This window comes from Lepisma saccharinum, chromosome 4, assembly GCF_977018435.1.
Source record: "Lepisma saccharinum chromosome 4, izLepSacc3.1, whole genome shotgun sequence".
NCBI classification, from domain to species: domain Eukaryota; kingdom Metazoa; phylum Arthropoda; class Insecta; order Zygentoma; family Lepismatidae; genus Lepisma; species Lepisma saccharinum.
Genome location: NC_139232.1, coordinates 74,370,793 through 74,392,507, shown reverse-complemented (window position 1 = coordinate 74,392,507; position 21,715 = coordinate 74,370,793). Strand labels below are relative to the sequence as shown.

Genomic DNA, 21,715 nt, shown 5'->3' with positions numbered 1-21,715 from the left:
AGAAATGCAGGTAACTGTCTAGAACTTCATTGCCCATATATCTACATAATCACTTTTCCACATAATCGTTCTGGTGATCAACAAAATACCAGTTTCTTAATGCCGTCAGTGTAGAATTGTTGATCTCGACGAAGGAGCCACAGCCTCACTTCTGTTTGCACTGTATCATCAGAATCAAAGTGAACTCCTCTCAAGTGTTCCTTAAGCTTCGGAAACAGATGAAACTCTAATGAGTTCAGTGACAAGATTTCAACGACCTTCATCAGTTGCAGTAAGCAGCCTTCCACTCCGTTCTCTGTTATACACGTTGCGAGTTTCTGCTGGGATTTTCATTATGAGAACAAACAGCCCCACTGACTTCTACACATTCATCCTCATAAAAAGTCTTCATTCTCTGATGTTTGTCAATTGGGGGGGGGGGACATTTTCTGTGGTTAGAAACTCTATCACCGCATGGTGCTTCAGGTGCACTGACATAGTATGCTGCCATTTTCCTCGCTATAGTTCAGCACCCCCTGGCAATAGAAGTTCGAAACTTTAAATGGAGAAGCGGGACAGCCTGGTAAGTCCAATGCATGATTGCTCAAAATCCCAAATGTGTTCACACCATAACAAGAAAATAGGCGGTATTACTTTTCATCATGCCCTCGTAGTTTTCCTTCTACAACTTTCTTGTACTTTGAAGAGTGGACACCTGAAAACCTTATGTCCACTGAATTGGTACCTAATTCACTTTACTTGAATGTTTATTTGAGAAGGTATTTAAAAAAATTATAACCAAAGGGTTAACAATTACCAGTTTCCCCTCATGTTTAGAAGTAGCTGAAATATAGAAGAATATACAGTGCTTTTCACGGTCAAGTTGGCACTGGGAAGTAAGAGTGCATCTGCTGCAAACTGAATGCAACGTCCGCGTAACTGGAACCATTATCTATGTAATGAAATAAGCTTGTACAATTGCATTGACAGTTACAAATAAAATGAGCACGTACCTTGTTATAAGAGGTGTTGGAATTACAGGTCCTTTTGCACATTTACAGCATATTTATAGGAAATTTTTACCGACACATATCACTTCCTCTTCCGAAATTGCTTCAACCCATACAGCACAAATCTCAAAGGGACATCCATACGATATCCACAATGTCACAGATCTATGGATATTGTGGATATCCCATGGATATCCTATGGATATACATGCAATATCCCATCCTGATTATCCATAGAACCTTCCATTTTGGACATACAGGGATCTCCTGTCCTGGATATTTATGGGATATGTGGTATTTATTAAAAATTTGACATAAATGTTTTGGTATTTGTGTAAAGATTCATTCATAGTATCTAGTCTCAAGTTAATTATGTTAGGACTCAAATTCTGTAATGCAATACTAAAACGTAACTTAAAAATATCTCCCAAAGTAATTGCATTGTCTGTAGGTCCATTGTCTTTTCAGCGAGTCACACATGCATGTCAGGTCAGGTGAAACTTTCTTTGCCACGAGGATTTCTCTTTGCCTTGAACACAATGCCAGATGCCAGTTATTGATACACGTGTGAATACAAAGCATTTTTCAGAGAAGTAGATGTGTGTGTAAATTTGTGTGCAATCAGTGTATGTGTGTGAGAGATAGTGAGTGAATGGGTGACAGAGTGAGAGGTAGAGAGAGTGGAGTACTTGTTATAAGCAAATATGTACCCGAGGTCTTCGATATGTGTAAATCTAGTTCAGGAATGTTCTTCTCATATTCAAAGTATGTGCGAAAAATATCAGCATAACGTCCAGATTAGGTACAATAGTCCAGAATATATCCTTATCCACAATGAAATAAAAACATCCTGATAATGTCCCTATCATGTGAACTCATGTCCAAGACATGTCCAAAAGTCATCCATAGAATTTCCAAAATCATCCATATAATATCCAAAACATGTCCAAAAAAATCCACAGAATGTCCAAAACATGTTAAAAAATGATCCACAGAATGTCCAAAACAAAAAAACCACAAACCATTTCCACCTTAATTAATGATGAGAACAACACGAATATGACAAAGGACTTGGAAGAAACCATCAACTTCTTAATGAAGAATCTCATACCAGACGACAAACCTGAAAACGACAGCGATGAAAATAAGGATACAAGAAAAATCTATCACCAGCCATATCCAGAATCACCAATATTACCTTTCACTACCCAGGAAGTAGAAAACGAAATAAGCAGCATGAAAATGAAGAAGTCCCCGGGACCAGACGGAATTCCTGTGGAAATAATACAAGAAATCACCCCAGTACTTACGCCTTACATTACTCAACTATTTAATGAGTGCCTTGTTCAGAAGATATTCCCAGAAACCTGGAAGGAAGCAAACTTAATAATCATCAAGAAACATCCAAATAAAGATGAAACCAGGGTCAATTCATACAGACCAATATGCCTTCTCAACGTTTTGGGAAAACTCTTCGAGAAACTTATCCTAAAAAGACTCAAAGAATTTCGCCTGCTCAAACCCATATCAGGGATACAATTTGGGTTCACGAAAGGTAAATGCACTGACGATGCATTACGCCTGCTATCGTCTACAACACAAAACACTCCAAACAAGTACATGGTTGGAATCATGGTGGACATCGCCGGGGCATTTGACAACTTGTGGTGGCCCAGCCTTTTTCAAACACTTAAAAATATGAACTGCCCAGGTACACTCTTCCTACTTCTGAAAAGTTATTTCTCTAACAGAAAAGTTAGCATCAAATATCCGGATCTACAAATGAGTAAGATCACGTCAAAAGGTTGTCCTCAGGGTTCCATTCTGGGACCCGAGCTTTGGAATACTAACTTGGAGCCTGCGCTTATGAAACTACAAGACCATCCAGACATAGACCAGATCATACAAACACATCCAAAAATGATCCACAGAATGTCCAAAACATGTTAAAAAATGACCCACAGAATGTCCAAAACATATTCAGAATATCCAAAACACATCCAAAAATGCCACAGAATGTCCAAAACATATCCTTCCTGGATATCCAGGGTATGTTCTATGGATGTCTATTGGACATTCCTGAATATCCAGAATTTCGAAACGAATATCTAGAAGACATCCATGAGACCTCTCCTGGATATTTCTGTGCTCTATGAGAATTTCTCTCCTGATATTTTCTTTCAATTCTTCTAATGTATGGCTTCAAGTCTATAAGCTTGGTAGCTCACCATGCAGACGTCATGGTGATGTCTGTTTCTTGTGCAAGGCGCCAGAGGAATTTTTGAGGAGTATGTTCCAATCGTGCACCAAAATCGTCTAGTTTCTCCTCAGTAAGCACATGCTGTTTCACCCTTCGCTTCTTATCAAGAACAGACCCTGTTTCCCTGAATTTGTTCACCACAAGTTTTCGAACACTGTCTCTGTGAAACAAGAACATCTGGGAAGCCTACTGCAAAACGATTATAACTTTCCTACAAGAATTTGTAATTACATAAGTGTCATACATTTTTCTTTTAAATTGTACATATAGTGTGACATTATTAGACTGCAGAAAAGTCCCAGTAATACATAAACTAAAACAAAAACACTTTTTAACACCTTACAAACACTTCACAAATATGTGCAAACTGGACACCAGCTGTCTGGATACTTAAGCACTGACATGTCCAGTACCAAGGTCAGCGTCTAAATGCCAGCAGATGCACTCTTACTTCCCAGCATGCTAGTCGCTGCTCCACAGCCAACCCGACCATGTAAAGCACCGTAGGATGTAAAGTAATTTCTAAATTTAAGTAATTTAAGTACTCATTTAAGTCAAGAAAACAAGAATCAACCAAGACTGACATTATAGCACCTGCTTGTATGTTTGTAGCATATTATCCAACAGAAAAAGAAATGACAGTGAAAACTTTGAAGCCTGGCTGCATACATACAGGATACAAAATACCTTGTTTTTGTTGTTGTTGTTTTTGAGGGATCATAACATAATGAGCTTTACAGTGTAAGAATTACTAAGCAAGCAAATGATGACAACCATAACAGATTTTAGTTTCAAGGACAGGGAGAGCCATAAAGTCAATAGCCTCCCTTAATTATCACTGAAATCTGGAATCATCTTCAATAATATATGTCCTTTAAAGGTATTATCCAACAAAGATAGAAAAAATACATACTTCTATCACAAATTTCATAATATGCCAGCATTCCTGGTTGTTGTGTAAATTCTCCTCCTTCCCCTCCTCCTGAAGCTGGTGCTCCTATTTCATTGTTTCGACTGCTGAGAGTAAAACTCTGGCCGTAGAGTGGAATGCCCATCAGCAATTTTTCCTTTTCAGCACCCTTTCCTGCATAATATTGCAGAGTATAATTCTATAAAAAACAACAAAAAAACATAACAACAACAATAAATTAATATAATTTTTTTGCAATCATATTAAATGTCCATTTAAAACTGAAATAATAGTTGATTCATTTAATTTATTTTACTTTGCTTTTCTGCCAATTTTGGCTAATCACAAAGATGAGGATGAATGGAGATAAGATGAAAGAAATAAAGGAACAAACACAAATGGACAACAAGCAACAAAGTCCCATAGAGGATTATACTGGCCATGGATTCAGATGCCAGAGCCTCATTAGTCTGCAACAATGCCATAGGCGCAGACTCCATGGGGCTTGGGGGGGAGGCTCGAGCCCCCCCCCCCCCCCCCCAATGTTAACGACGTGGGAGCAAAGCCCCTCAAATAATTTTGCTTAAGAGTATCTAATGTATTATTTTGCTTCTCTTGTAAAGTTTACTCTGAATTGTGCCACATGAACTTAACTTTAAATACACATTTGAAATGTTCTGTTCTTGAACTTTCCTTGACTGCTGACCCCCTTCAGAGATCATTCCCCACAGTTGAAGAACTAATGTTTACACCATCAACTTGGGGGGCAGCAAAACACATGACTTATTACTATATACTAAGTATATAACTGTGAGTATTGTTAACATTTTTACTAAAAAGAGTTTCAAAAGAAGATGTGCATGAACTAGGGGAGTGGATGGGACGTTCGGGCTACAAATGGCTCTTACATGACATTCAGAATGAGATCATTGATATATGAGGGAGATCTGTTTTGCGCTCCGTGGTAGCAGATATTAAAAATCGGGAATATTTTGCTATTATGGTTGACAAAACTTGTGACATATCCATCCGTTAACAATTGACATTCTGATTTGAACTGTAAATGAAAATTTTAATATTTTTGAGGAGTTCATGGACTTTTACGAGATTCAGAACACTGAGGCCAAAACTTTAAAAAGTGAGGGAGTGAGTCATTCACCAATTTATTTCAGTGATCAGAGCCCCTCAATAATTTTGACAAGTCGGCGCCCCTGAACAATGCAGTCTAGAGTGTACTATGTGGAAGTGGGTGTGACATTTGGGTGTCTTGAGAAAGGGTTACCCCTTACACCACACCATGATAGTAAGAGTATAGATGAATTTGTGTCAGTAACCCACAAGTTGAAAAATGGAATTGTTTGTTATTAGAACCTACAAACGACACAACAGTTGTAGAAACTAGCTCCTTGTGTGTCAGAAGCAAGAGATTTTACAGATTTTGGTTTAAAAAAACCTTTTCTATGCAAATTAAGAGAGAATGATAGAAAAGAAAAGTCATCTAAAATTAACAGTATGTCTTTGATGAGTCCAGTCAAAGCATTTCCAGTATTTGTGTCTTTTATGTGGTCAGCTGCATGATACTTTCGTAGTCTAATTATTTTTCACCAGATTTGCATGAAAAATGTGATTTTATGATTACATAACATGTATTTTAATATTCTGATGTAATTCTCAGATATTTTAAAGTAAATTGATGCATATAACTGAAATGGAATACTTGCACATCAATATTAATCAATATTTTGAACAACGTTATTGCTACAATTTTCAAACATTGGTATCAGTATCAGTGGGTTTGGTAAGAGTATCAAAATTGGTATCAGCATTAGTTCAACGTGATGTCAACTCAGTCCTGGTTTTGTGATTGTCCTTTCGCCGCAGTTACATCGTATCACCATTCATGTTTTTTTTGTTTTTTTGTATACTATAATACAATTTAAAAAGCTTGGATATTGAATAATTATCAACACAACTTTAAATGGTTGTAAGACCCTAACAGCACTATATTCTAAATTATTTTTATTCATTTTGATCTATTGTGGGGGTTACAGGGGCACTCCACAAAGATTTTCTTTTGTATGATGGCATAGTGGTTAATGTTGTTGCCTTTCAGTCAAGGGGTCCTGGGTTTGATACTCAGTGGAGGCACATATTCATATTCTTTATTTCCGTTGACCCATGTCCATAGGTATGGAAATCGTCATATAACAATACATACAGTAATAAAATATTAATACACTTTTAGACAAGGATTACAGTAATGATTTTAAGAACTACTACATGAAGGAAATCCACATACACTAATAAAATATTAATACAATTATAGACAAGAATTATAGCAATGATTTGAATAACTTGTACATGAAGGAAATCCAAATATAGGAAGAATACACTATGGGAGTGAAATTACATACAATATTTAAGGTGAGCACAATAATAAGCGAAGAAAATTTTTTTAGTGTAAAAATAAAATGTAAAAGTAAATATGTAACTTATACAACATGGAAGAATGCAATATATATACAGAACCGATTGTGGTTCAGATCCCACTTTAAACTGTAGATCTAATCCTGATTAGCCTGTCTGTGCATAAAGTGGACTTAAAAAACAAAAACTCAAGCTCATAAAGAATGTCTTCTGCTCCTCCTTGTAATTGTGTTCTCTTTTCCCAAAATAACGTTTCTTTGAGAAAAAAAATACAACCAAACTGTCTATGTTTTTCATCTATGAATTTTGTATGCATTACTGCGCATTTTAAAAGTACATGCTCGAAAACTTCCCATCCAGAGAGTCTTACAGGTGAGAGAGGCTACTGTCCACTAAATGTGAAGTGTTAAAAAGTAATGAATGAAATGAAAAATAGAAAGGTTTTCCAGCTAAAGAAATTTACTGCATAGTACAATTAGTGAGATATGAGAGAACATATTTATTTGTAAATGTAATATTAATTTAATTCATAAAGTTAATTAAAATACATTGAACACTTCAGATATTATATGTGAAAACAACAAACATGTTTGATAGTAATATTCATTATATTATCTTGTAAATATTAGTTTTTAGGTATTATAACATAATTAAAATAAGCTACTACTAGAAAACTATTGTTCCATATCATTTTGTACTTTATATGAACTGAATACACTATTTTATTTTTACTGCATTCTGTTAAAAGGTAGAACTAATTATATAATAATGCACTAAATTGATAATATAAATATTGTTGATGAATGATGATACTCACTGTATTATATTGGGGGTATCTGTCTCCTTCTCTAAAGTACAAGGGACTCACGTGCCCTGTTTGCCTTTCCCAGCTGCCATGATAGTCATATGTCATAATTGATAAGAAATCAAGATGCCTACTAAGCTCAGCAACATCGTATGCTTCATCAATGACTTCCTTGTAACCAGACAAGGCAGCTGCAAGTACGAATGGTGGGTCTTGATAATCAAACTCTCTTCGTAATTCCTGGAATTGGAAAGTATTTTTCAGAATACAGCTCATAACTATTATATACATTTCAAATGACTGACATCATCATAAATGCAAAATGTTTTACAGAACTTTAAATTATCAGTTCTACTGTGGTACTACACATACAGTGGTTTTCCATTCATTTGAATTGACAAATTGCTTTTTGAAAACTAAACAATCTTTTGATCAGCTTCAATCATCATCAAATAAGAGAGAATTTAAAGTTAGGTGTTTTAAACTGGGAAATATTTCTACTATGTTTAAATTGTTTTACAAAATAAACTCCTATTTTACAGATTTTTTTCCTTTTGTAAATATTTTTCTTAATTATAAGTGTACTAATATAGTGGCCGCGGTGGCTCAGTCGGTAACGCGTCTGACTACCATGCTAAAGGTCCCGGGTTCGATCCCCGGCCGGTTCAAATCCGGGAACTTTTCTAACGATGGAAGCGGCCCCGGCGCCCACCCAGCGTCGAATAACATGGGTACCTGGGGGAAACCCTGGGGGGTAAAGGCGGTCAGGGGTGTGATGCTGATCACATCACCCCTACTCACGACCGGATCAAGAAAGTGTGGGGCGTTACCCCCACACTCCCTATACGCCTTCATGGCGTGGTGCTATGCACAGGGGAGCACTTTACTTTACTTTTTTTGTTTTACTAATATAGATTGTCTAATACAAATTAAATTATATTTCTAGTATTACAATAGCAATAAGTTGCAGTACACTTTCTGTAATGTTAATACACAAAATTAAAATACAAAAATCTTGTAACTGCATGGCAATTTTGGAATATTATTTTACAACCACATAATACTGCAGTTTTTGCTACTTTAAATATATGCATTAAATGTAATAAATTTAATTATTTGAAATAAAAGTTAATTTAAACTTCTTACATTGGAAAAATGTGTGGAATCATTGAATTTATTATATATCTTCATAAATTTATAAGCAATGTAAGATATTTCTTTAATGCACATTGTGTGTATATCCTCAACACATAGTCTATGTACTTCATATGTGCTTTTTCATAAGATCCATAAACATGACACATACATTTATGAGAATCTCAAATAGTAATTTTTAGCTTTCTGGAGCAGATTACTGTTAATTTTCAAGTACCTCCCAATGCCCTCAATACTAAAATTTAAGAGTTCCTACTTGGGATTGAATTTTTGATAATTTACAACAAAAGCGAGAGTCTATTGATTCATTCAGCTATGCAGTTAACCATATACCTTTATAAGCTTTGTGAAATTCGGTTTGTCTTCAGGAGGCCCACGAGAACAGTTAGACTGCCAGCAACGTGGGTAATGCCAATCAAGATGAAGGCCTTTAAAATTGTGTTTCCTAAGGAAGTTGATAGTTGTGGCTATGAAACGTCTTCTGTTCGAAGCACTAGACACCAGTGTGGAATACTTGCTGCCTGTTGAATCGGTCCAACCACCTAGGCCCAGGAGTACCTTCAGTTCATTACCACCCCTCCGGGGATCCGGAATGGAAGTGACTCTCTGATAAAAATCTGGAAAAGAGAGGTGAATTGGTACTGGTTAGTAGTATCCTTAAGAATTTCTATGTCAAAATGACTATATTTGTCACACAGAAGAATAACTTGTATGTGATATTGTAAAATCCAACATTTATCAATATTGGCATGCTTTAATTTGAAGGTCTGTCATCTGAAAAGTTGCACATTAAATATACAGGTCTGGTTAAAACTCACATTATTTATCTCAATAGTATCATTTGTAGGCCCTGAATCAACTATTTCCTCCTCCAATTCTCCCCTGCCCCTCTAGGACCCAAAGAGGCCCTCGCATAGTCACTAAAGTGATTATATTGTTGATACGAGGGCTGGTGGAAAAGTTTCTGCAATCAATATGAAAAAAGACATGTGAAATTCTCGGAATGGCTTTATTGTTTTTCAAAGTATTCACCCTTAAGATTGATACACTTTCGCATACGCTAAAACCAATTTTGAAAGCATTTTTCCACTCTGAAGCTGATACCTCAGAAACCGCTGTTCGGAATGCGTCAACAGCTGCTTCAAGCGACACAACTCGCTCAGCATGCATCTTATTTTTCATGTGTGGGCAAAAAAGAAGTCATTTGGTGATAAATCAAGTGAGTACGGACAATGAGTCATTAATTCAACATTTTTACTGGACAAAAAATGAACAGTTTGGTGCGCTGAGTGGGAACTGGCGTTGTCGTGATGAAGAATAATGCGATGATTTGGGTTTGTTTTAAGCAATTCATTGACCTCTGGCAAACAAATTGTTCTATACCACTCGGCATTTACAGGCCTTCGATCTTCTAAAGCTATTGTTCCCAAAAGAAACAAGCAATCATTTTCTTGGCAGCACTCCTTGAACGAACAACTTTTGTTGGTTTCGGCTCACTTTGAAACACCCAAACAGTGGATTGCTGTTTACTTTCGGATTTGTATGAAAAGATCCAAGTTTCGTCCCCTGTAATGATGTAGAACACCAAATTTGACTTGCCTCGGTTGAATTTTTTGAGCATTTCTTTACACCAATTTAAACGAGCCTGTTTTTGAGCTTCGGTCAAGTTCTGTGGGATCCAATGGCTTAAAAGTTCCTGTACGTTCAGATGACCATGCAAAATCGTATGTATTGCTTTCATGTCAATGTTCAAGGGTGCCTGAATCTCACGGTATGTCACATGCTGATCTCTCTCAATCATTTCACGCACAGCATCAACATTACTAGCAACAACAGACGTGGATGGACGACCTTCACGAAATTCATCACTGAGAAATGTACGACCACACTGGAATTCGGAAAACCAATTGTACACAGTCCTATTGGATGGTGCTTCATCCCCAAAAGCGAAATGAAGTCACTCGATGGATTGTTTCGGTGTTAAACTACATTTAAAATCATAAAAAAATCATTGCCCGAAAGTGTTCATGAGAAATTTCCATTTCTCACACGAAACTACTTCTTCAAACTGCTGTGAAAAATAAACGAATAGGCTTAAACAAACAATCAAAGATAATTTAAACATAAAAAAAAGGTCTATTCTTCTGATTTTTATAATAGCAGAACACTAGCGCCACTGTTGGTGGTAGTTTGCAGAAACTTTTCCAGCAACCCTTGTACCATAATCATGTTCAGCATCATCAACGGCACTGGAAATATATATCATATCTAGTATTAAACCAATGATCATTTTTCTCTGTTGATGGAGGCAATTTTGAAAAAAAAAAACTTTTTTTATCATCCCTGTTACCATAGTTAGGCAGATTTAAGATATGATTTCGAAAACATGTTTCCAAAGTTATGAATTGCTTGTGTTGCAAATAGTTCCAGGTTTAATCACTTTTATCACTTTACTTAATCAACTGTTAGAAGTTTAATATACATTTTGGCTCATATAATCTTATCTTTCTCACATGTAATACTCTTTACATGAAAACCTTTAACATGTAGGTAATATACTGCTCAATTATAATCATAATCTTTATTCATCTGTTGACCCAGTGGAGCATGTTATGTACTATTACAAATATGTGTGGCGATGAGTGGAAGAGTAGGGAGGCTACAGGGGAAACTATACAAAGTTAATACAAAGTCTATATTTGGAAGATAAAAAGAAGCATTTAGCAACCAACTTGCTTATTACAAGAATGAGTATATTCCATCATGTAAATGGTAAGGATTTGATTGCATATTTGACTCAAGAGCTAGGGTTTTATTCAGTGATCTTGACAAAACAATTGAGTGCCGTCATGCACATTGTAAGAGATAAACAGTTTGAACGATAGGTAGTTGTGCACATTTCATAATTGTATCATGTAACTACACACATATCAACACAGTAAGCATTTATAACATAATATATATATAATAGCAGTTCAATGTGCACAAAGGCTCTACAGAGTCATTCAGAAATATGATTGTTTCCACAATACCTTTGAAGTAAGTAACACAGGGTGGCGCATATTGTATCTACCAATTTGAGTTGGCAACCATGCCAGAATCCACATACACATGTGTGGCATACCAACATCAGTGGAGAGCTGGGAGTCAGGCAATTAGTATAGGATACCATGGAGCATTGGCCAGTGCAGATGCAGATTGCAGCAGTGGAAGCCTTCATCCAAACAGGCACCAGGCACTCTTGTGGAACATCCCCATGTGTTCCAGAGACACACAGCACTCTGAGGTGGATTAGATAGTGAAGATCCATGGGTAATGTTGCAAACCATCGGTCTCCGTGAAATACATGCTATTCCACATGGCATGTTGAGATGCACGTCATGAAAGCCTTCCCGCAACGCATCAAACAGTACATTCAAGCAGAAGGAGGACTTTTAGAGGACGTTATTTTCAAGGTGCACTGATCTCTGTATTGTCCATATTATACACTGTATTATGTGCTCATCTGTATATTTTTATTTCATAACCATATAGAGTTACTACAAGTACTCACCATCTTTCCGTTGTCAGTTGAAGTTGGTAGATACAATAGGTGCCACCCTGTATCTCAAAACATGACACTAATTATACAAAAAATATTTCAAATTCTATATTTCAGTGTAATAAATAAAAATATTGGGCAGGTTGAAAATGACTTACTGTTTTCTAAATCTGTCCATGGATCAGCTGGTTTGATTGTGAGATCTTCTGGATCAAGTGTTGCAAAGGCATACACAATATGAGTGCAGAGGCGAGGATCGAGATGTTCTGGAACAAACTTACCATCTCCTTTTCTGTAATGCGACCAGTTCGTGAAGTAACAGACGACTTTATAATTTTCCTCTAAAACACAACATAAAAGTAAATAAATGCTATACATACACTCAAGTTCAAAAATAATTAATTTCTTAGTTCTTAGCATAGGATGAGTAAAAGACTGTAGTGAGCAACAGTGTAAATAAGATGATTACAATCACAGACCTTTTATGACAATGAAAACGAATTAACATAAGGAATTAATACAAATTCTGTGGTTATTCTCATTCACATTTCATTACAAATGTTAAATTTAAGCCTCAAACAAACTGAATGACAAGAACTAAAATTTGAAAGTTGTTTTTTTTCTTATAATTTTGTGAGACTCAACCAAGTATTGAAATTGGGACTGTAACATTTAATGTCAATGATTAATCACTAAGCATTGCAAACAATTTCTGAACGCTACAATTTCCAAATCAGCCAGTCAGTAAAATGAAAATTACATTATTATTTTTTTCATAAAATGTACAAATGAGTTTTCTAAAGAAACTAGACAGAGTGACATGTATGATGATATGACCTTCATTTTTGATTTACTAACCTCCTATCAACCTAGTACCAACTTCATTCTTCTCATCATTTATTTTCAACGTGACCTTTTCGGAATAACCAGGAGTGCATTTTGCAGAATGGCCCAATCTGCAAAGTCCAGTTCGAATATCAAAAAAGAGTCCATATGGGCATTTCAGTTGATACTTGACACCATTTTTACAAAAGTAGTAGACTCTGCAGTCACCAGGATCTGTGTATAATCCATCTTCTGAGCAGGTTTTAATGCCAGGATGATCTGAAGCATATCATCAGTCAATGACAAGTTTGTAGAAAAATTGATAATTTTCATTCAATTATATTACAAATAATCTTAGGCTAATAACTTCTAAGACCTTACTCATAGTGGATAAGCAAACTTAGGCATACATGATTTATTTCGAAGTGCTTTCAGGTGCATAATGTGGGAAAAGTCAAACAAGTGATTACCATTTTTGTCTTGGAACAACTTTTAAGATGAAATTTCAAAATGGTAATTTTGAAATATTTTATTGTGTCTTGCCCTCCTTCCACCTAGAACACAGCAATGTAGTTATCCACCTTAACCATTTCAGCCCCCTCCAAAAAATCATTCAATAGTGGACATGTCTTCCCACCATTCAGCTTCAGTGACAGTTATCTTAAGCTTATGCTCTCACCCCTACCCCCAACTTAGCCACTGTTAATCACGGTTCACAAACACAAGTTGAGGAAAGACTAAGTTATTCCTAATTCATAACATCAAACTGTTAACTTTAAGTGCAGAAAATTTGAAACTGACAGTTTTCCAAAATAAATAAACAAACAAACAAACACAAACACACACACACACACAGTGTCCAGAATGGGACTGAATGTTTTTAAACAGTTATAACGTTTTTTGCAAACCGAGCTTGTTTTTAACAATGGACTGCAAAAGAAGTATACATTTGCGAGTCTCAGTTTGCAATTGTTCATACTTGTACAACTAGTGGTGTCGGCGCTGGTATCACTGAAACCAAAATGGCATCAGTACGCAAAAGAGTGCAATGCATGTGGTGGTATGCAGAGACAAACAGTGTTGTGCAAGTGCAACGAAACTTTCGCAGTGTTTACCAGAAGGATCCTCCATCACGTAACACCATCAGGGCTTGGAAAGAATAATTTTTATCTACAGGGAGTGTGATGAAACCTCACAGTGGTGGTAAACCGCAAGTGTCAGATGAAGATGTGGAGTCAATAAGAGATTGTTTCACACATAGTCTGCAAAAGTCAATACGGACAGTGAGCAGGCAGCTGGGAATTCCAAGGTCAACTGTGAACAATATGGTACATCAACAATTATGTTTGCATACATATAAGTTGCAGTTGTTGCAAGAACTTAAGCCAAATGACAAGCCACAAGGACAAAATTTTGCAATTGACATTCTGCTCAAGATTGATGATAATGACCGGACCTTTCTATCCACCACTGTTTTCTCAGATGACACAACTTTTCACTTGTCGGGTTGTGTTTACAGACACAATGTTAGAATATGGGGTTCTGAGAATCCTCATGCATATGTGGAACATGTCCGAGACAGTCCCAAATTGAATGTTTGGTGTGCTTTAACGCATAATGAAGTCATAGGCCCATTTTTTTTTCGGGGAGCAAACAATAACAGGAAATGTGTTCCTAGATATATGCTCGAAAACTTTGCAGTTCCCCAATTACGTCATTTACAACCTACAGTGATATTCCAACTAGATGGTGCCCTGCCACATTGGAGCCTACAAGTGAGGGAGTATCTTGATACGGAATTTCCTGATCATTGGATAGGCCAATTTCCTGGCCACCATGCTCGCCTGATGTTACCCCTCTGGACTTTTTTCTCTGGGGTTATGTGAAAGACATTCTGTATTCTAGCCCAAAGGTACGAAACCTAGAAGAACTGCAGGACTGAATTAGGAATGCGATTGCTTCTGTCATGCCTCTGATGCTACAGAATACGTGGAGAGAAATTGAATTCAGGTTAGACATCCTCCGTATCAGAAAGGGAGCTCATGTGGAGCTATACTGAGCTGTGTTGAGTTGTAACTACTGCCAATAAAACTTGGTGAGTTTATCTTCAAAAGCTTGCTTTTCTTTTTATCTACTTCTATCGATATTAAAACCACAAACTCTTAAAAACTGTCAGTCTCATTCCAGACACCATGTATAATTTGTTTTGATCATAAATTTGGACAAATCGAAGCATAGTTACTCTCTAAATGGCTTAGAAATGTTCCGTTTGCAAGAAAATAATAATTTTTTTAATAAAATCAATGCACTTACCTTGAGAGGGTTGGTTTGGAGATTCTTCACAATCAGCCAACTCAGGCCAGTTGCATAGTTTCAAGCTTGTATCAAAGTGCAAGCCATCTGGACACTTGTATGTGTGCTTGTTACCCCATTCGCATTGGTAGTATACTGAACAGTCATCAGGATCCCGAACATAGCCTTGACCACTGCAGGCTGAGTCAGGCCCAACTGAAACAGGCTCAGATGGAGAAGGTGTTGTTGGTTCAGGAGCAGTCACATTTTCTTCATCAGGTGGTGGCAGAGAACTTGCTATTAAGAAAATAATGTATGTGACTATGATTTGATTTAATTTTTTTGCATTCCATTTGAGCCAAAATACAGTGAATTGTCATTTTATAAGATAAACATAATTAAAATTGAAGATTATAAGATACCTTAAAGTAGTAATGTGTTGATTTTTATCTCTCTATCTTATAATCTCCATGAATATAAGTGTAACTCTTCACCTGTTACACTTAGGCTGGCTCAGTAGCTAAGTGATTGACTTTCAATTTTACCATCAAAGTTTCTGCCTGGCATGGGTATTCTTTGCAAGTTCATTGTAGCAAATAGCCAAAAGTGAAATGAAATTACATGGAATTCACATGGAAGAAGTGTAGCATTGTAGACCTAGCAAGCCCACTGAGAGCATACCCTACAGAAGGGGTGTGAGAAAGCCAAAGCTATTCACAAAGATGGTGGAAAAATCAGGCAGTGAAGAGCGTGAAAATAAGAGGGTAGAATTGGCACACAGTAGAAAAGAGGAGTGTTGGCAGAATAGAAAATTTATTATTATTATTATGTATTATTATTATATACCAATTTATCAGTATTGGCCGATACCAGTGGTATTGGTAAGTATCGGTTGAATTTTTTCCACTGATATCAGCTGATACCATTGTTTTTGAGTCTGTAGAAGCGCGGCCAAAACCAAGATTTGTTTCTTTTCAAAGGTTCGTTCACCTTTTCCAATTTACATTTGGTTTTGAAGAAAAATTAAAATTGTACATTTGTTAATTGAACATGGGCTCAAGTTCAGTGAACAGCAAGTACGTGACAAAGATCCATACGCAGATAAGACTCGCGGTTAAGTATCTTGCAAATCAAGGGTAACGAGATATTATCCCCATCCTTTTTCCACAGATGCAGTTTTGTGTAACAATAATCCCAATGATGTCCCTGCAGCCATGGGCGTCCAGAAGGGTGGGCAACCCCCCCCCCCCGAAAAATGAAAGTCAACCAAAAATGATATATTTTTGACATATAATTTCATTTCAGCCACAACAATATTTATTAATTATTGTATGAATATCATAAATTCAAATTTAAGCAATGTTTTTTGAGGGAACAATACTATTATTGGGGAAAATGTGCCTTGTTTGCCCCCCCTGGAAAAATATACCTTCCTTGCCCCTCCCTGGAAAAAATCCTGCGGACGTACATGAATGCAGCCAATGAGGCACCTAGTGTATTGTGGACATTTCTCTGTTTAGAGACCTCCCGTAGTCAAAACAGTCATCGCCCTGTGAGTGGTGCACATGTCTTAAACATAGTACATAGCATATTCCTGGAAATTCAAATACCTGGGCTAATCCCCCTTTTCCTTTCCAACTTTAGACTTTTGTTCTCCCGACCTGCATAACTGGGTTTCAACAAGCATGTTTCGGCACAGGGAACTCGGCAAGGGAATAATTTTATTTGAATGACAGTTGATGACACACACTTTCTGGAAAGTGTAGTGGATGGTTTGGATTTCCTTCCACGCCAAGGGATAGTACTTAGTATTTAATACTTTTTTAGAAATAATTTGCCGACAGTATATATGTCAAAAGAAAAGTCAAGTCGGAATATCACTGTACTGAAATCAATCAGCTGATATATAAGTGGTTATCACTCTCTCCTTACATTTAGTTTATTATATATTATTCTCTTTGTTAAAGGACAAAAAAAGAGACGAGTTTTACTGTGAGTTTTTTAGACGTCGTGTCCGGGGCAGGTAAATCGCCAATTATTCTTGCATGATCCCTTAGTTTAAAGGAGGTTGAAGAGGCATGATCTAATTTTTCAACATTGGAGGGGGGGGGGGACGATCGCCTTGCTCTTAGCTTCTCATAATATTTTTCTCATATTTTAAACATCTGATCAATTGTCACTGATCTATAAAAGATGCATTGTTGCAAGAGAGCATCGTTTGGTGGGTTAATTTATTCATCGCCCATCATCAAAAATACATATCTACAAAATGTAACAATACTAAACACACACACACATATATGTAATAACTAGCCTTTGTTATTTTAAATTGGAATTATACAAGTATCTGTATCGGTGGGCAGTGGTCGAAAGTAGCGCACTACTTGTAGCTAGCTACAAAATTTGTAGCTGTAGCTGTAGCGGCGCTACATTTTGAAAATTGTAGTTGTAGCGGTAGCAAAGCTACAAAATCCTGTAGTTGTAGCGAAATTTTCGCTACAGCTACATTTCTTCTCAGCATTTTGAGGTAAATTTTGAATGTGGCAACAGCATTTAAAAAATCGACAATAACGCTTACTTTTGCAGGAGGTTCAAAAAGACAAAATCTATTACATGGAAATATGAATAATGTAGATTATAAATATTTTGATATCACAGTATAGGTATCTGTGTAATTTATTTCATTAGTATTATAATAATTCTAATATCCAGATAAATAACTGACATATATGAATATATTCCTGCTAACAGCTACTTTTTTTGAGATTTTGGGAAAATGCCTCATTTGTGGCACCCCTGAAAAAAAAATACCTCGTTTGCACCACCCCGGGAACATGTATTGTGGATATCCTTGGTATAAGGGGCAGCAAAATGTCATTAATTACTGTGTAAAACACAACTTGCAGTGCAAAAAGGAGCGATCCATTTTCCACTAGAATCACAGCAATAGTGCCAGCAATCAATGGCTCAGTATGTTAATAGAACTCTTGGATTTACACATCAGTTTTCTCAATATACATTTCCCTTTAGCTTTTCTGTTACTTTTGCTAATCATGACAATGAAGATCAATCTTTTATTTAGTAATTATCTTATCTACAGTCAAGAGCCCCAGGTTCGATACCCGGTTGAGGCACATAGTGGTTCGGATCCCACTTTAAACTGTAGGTCCAGTCCCGATTAGCCTTACTGTGCATAAAGTGGACTTAAAACAAAAAGTCAATCAATCAATCTTATCTAGTGTCGCTTTCTGCCACTTTTGGCTAATGTGAAAATGAGGAAGAATGATGAAAGATGATGAGCAGCGTGGGGAATGGAGGAGTAGGAGGATCCCATCCTCCAGGCGTCTTTCCTAGTTTTTATTTGGAGTCCACTTTATGCACAGATAAGCAAATCGAGACTGGTTTCGAACCACTATGTGACTTAACTCAATATTTATTCTCAAGGAAAATATGTTGATATATAAATGTAAATAATTCTACCAAATTTTATTTGTGTATAGTTGTAATCATTAATTTTGTGTCACCCTAATTGCACTACTCATATATAAAATTTGAATTGATCTCCCGCTTACATAGGTATGTTATTCTCAAACACTATATTGAAAATAAGTAACTGAAGTAACACTGCTATCAAAATTACCGAATGACGAGGATCATGATAATAAATAGAGGACTAAAAGTGGTAAACGTTGTAAGTGCCAAAAGCAAAAGAGTTGGGAAATCGCATCGTTCCGCACATCAGCCCGTAAGAACGTGCACACTCGTGACCTCTTTACATGCCCTTTGAACTACTTAGGGGGCTACAAGCCACATTTCACGTTTACCACATTATAAAGCATGGCACAATTCACAGTTTAACGTGGAAAATGGTGTTTGAGTTATTGTGGCACTTATAGCTTTTACCAATTTTAGACTTCAATAACAGAATCTATTTTCCAGTAAGTACAACTATCAAACTAGGGTCTTCTTTGGAATATCCTTGTGGTTGTTATTTTTTTTTTATTCAAAAGAAGCGGGAAAGTAGCGAAGTAGCGAGTAGCGAACAGGAGTAGCGTAGCGAGCTACTTTTTGGTAAATGTAGCTGTAGCTGTAGCGAAGCTACATTTTGGAAGAGTAGCTGTTGCTGTTGCGAAGCTACTTTTAAAATGTAGTGTTCTGATCACTGTTGGTGGGTATCAGTCAGAGTATCGGTATCAGTATCGGTTCCAAGTGGTATCGGCTCAGCCCTAAATTTATTATAGGAGTTTATACTGCTCATGACAGCATTTAATGCCTTATTACAGCAGTTGTATACAAATAACACAATATAAAATTTCAAGTTGACAGAAATTACAAAAAAAATAGGTAAAACATTAAATTACAGATAATTAAAAACATAGACATTGAAACTTAAACTAACATAAGAATAATAAAATACTAAGAAGATAAACATTGAATCCTAATAAAACAGATATACAACCAAAAGATTTACTTACAATAACTTAAATAATAATAATAATAAAAAAAAGTATCATAACATTTTCTGAATATTTACTTTGCTAGATAAGAATTATAAATCTTAAAAAGAAATAGTAAAGATAGAGAGAGAGAGAGTGAGGCCTGACTTCTATGCTGACTCAGACAGACTGGAAATGTGACAGGATGATAATGATAATGATGTTGCAGGGCTGGCAGATTAAAGAGGGAGCAAGATATTGTGGCCTCCCTCCCACCTTATCTAAGACCTAGATTTTGCCCTGAATTCCACACCATGAAGCGATTAAAAATAACCATATCAATCTCTTAGATGCAGTTCCTTGGAACTTTTTCTTGCTACTGTATTCTCGTTTACAATCTGTGACATTTTGATATCTCAGCGAAATCTCTCCATTTATATTGTTTCAAGATTAAATAGGATGTGTTGATTTTGAATACGAAACATACTCAGAACAAAAATGACATCTGCATAATTTTCAGAGCAAGTGATTACATACACACAAATAGTTATAAATCATCAATTAGTACAAAACATACATTTAGAAATGTAGAAAGTAACACAAGTGAGGATGCAAGGCTACTCTCGCACCAACATTTTTTCATGAAAGGAAAATGAAAAGGTAATAAATGAACATCATGACACGATTCTACTCACCTTCTAAACCTTGTCTAACTGCAGTTAACAAAGGCCATTTTTCTCCACAAATTCCTTGAAAATCATCCAAATCGACTGCCCAGATCATTGCTCCTCCAAGACTCTGTTTCTTTATGTAATGTGTCTGAAAATGGCAATGAAAAAATTAATCTGGAATAGTACAAAGTCAAGACATTAAAAATTAATTAAACTGTTGCAATTTTTAACCTCAACACAAAAACAAAGAAAAAAGTTTACATTTTATTTTGCACCTGTGAATCTTACATTTATAATTTCTAGCCTACTGAAGTGATTAAATCGCCTCCCAAATAATAATTCAGTTTATCCCCTTGCAACAAATAAATTGTTCTTAAATATCATGAAGTAATAATGTACAAGCCATAATGCTTAAAGTGGAGAGGAATATGTGTGATGGTGCCTTACCACCAACTAGGAAAATTTACATACAGCCATCTCCCCACCTGTCTCATGAATCTACGTGGAACCAAAGAAGTGTCCCCCACCATTTATCACAAGAATCCAGATTTTTTGCCATGGGAAGGGGGCAAACAGGACATTTTTGCAAGTCGTCTTCCTCCTAAAATGTGCTGCTATGTCAGAACACACTATTTCAGTTTGAATTTATCACATATCAGGCTTACTTGTAATAGTTTTCCTAATAAAAATCCATCTCAAATTCTGCAACTAAAATGGCATGTGTGTGAATTTCAATTTCAATTACAAGCACTGACAAGCATTATATACTTGCAAGAAGAGAGTTCATAAATTACTCAGTGCAGTGGCGTGGCGTGGATTTTTAAAAGTGTTACCGGTTATCAGTAGGACATTTAAGGGAGACTTGGGCGCCTCCCCACCTCATGCCCCCCCCCCCCCAATGTCTTCCAAGTAGTTCATATAATATTAATCTGGTACGTATGCAATTCAATACTAGATTTTGGTAAAGTTATTAATCAGGAAAAAAAAATGTTGACTAAGGACTAAAGTGAAATCGCAAACATTGGTTGTTGACACAATAATACGTAATTTGATACTTACAGAAACATCGAAGGCTGCTTATAGAGCAGATCAATCCGACTTTGAAAATAGTTATATGATGCTGGGATCCCGGGTTCGAATCCTAGCTTGGGCATGGGCGTTTGTGATGTCTATTCATCAATTTAATCATATCATCACTCATTCCCATCTTCGCAAATTAGCCAAAAGTGGCACAAGCGAAGCAAAATCAATCAAATCAAATCAAAAAACTTCTATGATGCTGTCATAAAGAGAAGTTTTTCATTTGAATTTGAATTTTTGGGTGCGTCATGGTCATGGTCCACGTTATCCACATCTGAATTCGACACTTTTTTTTTTCACCTGAAAATAGAGTACATGGCTAAC

General features: G+C 36.3%; 1 protein-coding gene across 1 annotated transcript in view; it reads right to left on the bottom strand.

The window, feature by feature from the left end:
- The window catches only part of LOC145986585 (putative chitinase 10), a 159,233-nt gene that overhangs the window by 67,701 nt on the left and 69,817 nt on the right, over nt 1–21,715 (bottom strand). Inside the window, exons 9-15 of the mRNA XM_083120757.1 lie at nt 20,336–20,459; nt 15,226–15,501; nt 12,946–13,191; nt 12,246–12,428; nt 8,880–9,163; nt 7,404–7,631; nt 4,163–4,358 (exon numbers count right to left, since the gene is read on the bottom strand). Of these exons, the coding sequence (XP_082976883.1) occupies nt 4,163–4,358; nt 7,404–7,631; nt 8,880–9,163; nt 12,246–12,428; nt 12,946–13,191; nt 15,226–15,501; nt 20,336–20,459 (1,537 nt within the window). The remainder of the gene's footprint in view (nt 1–4,162; nt 4,359–7,403; nt 7,632–8,879; nt 9,164–12,245; nt 12,429–12,945; nt 13,192–15,225; nt 15,502–20,335; nt 20,460–21,715) is intronic.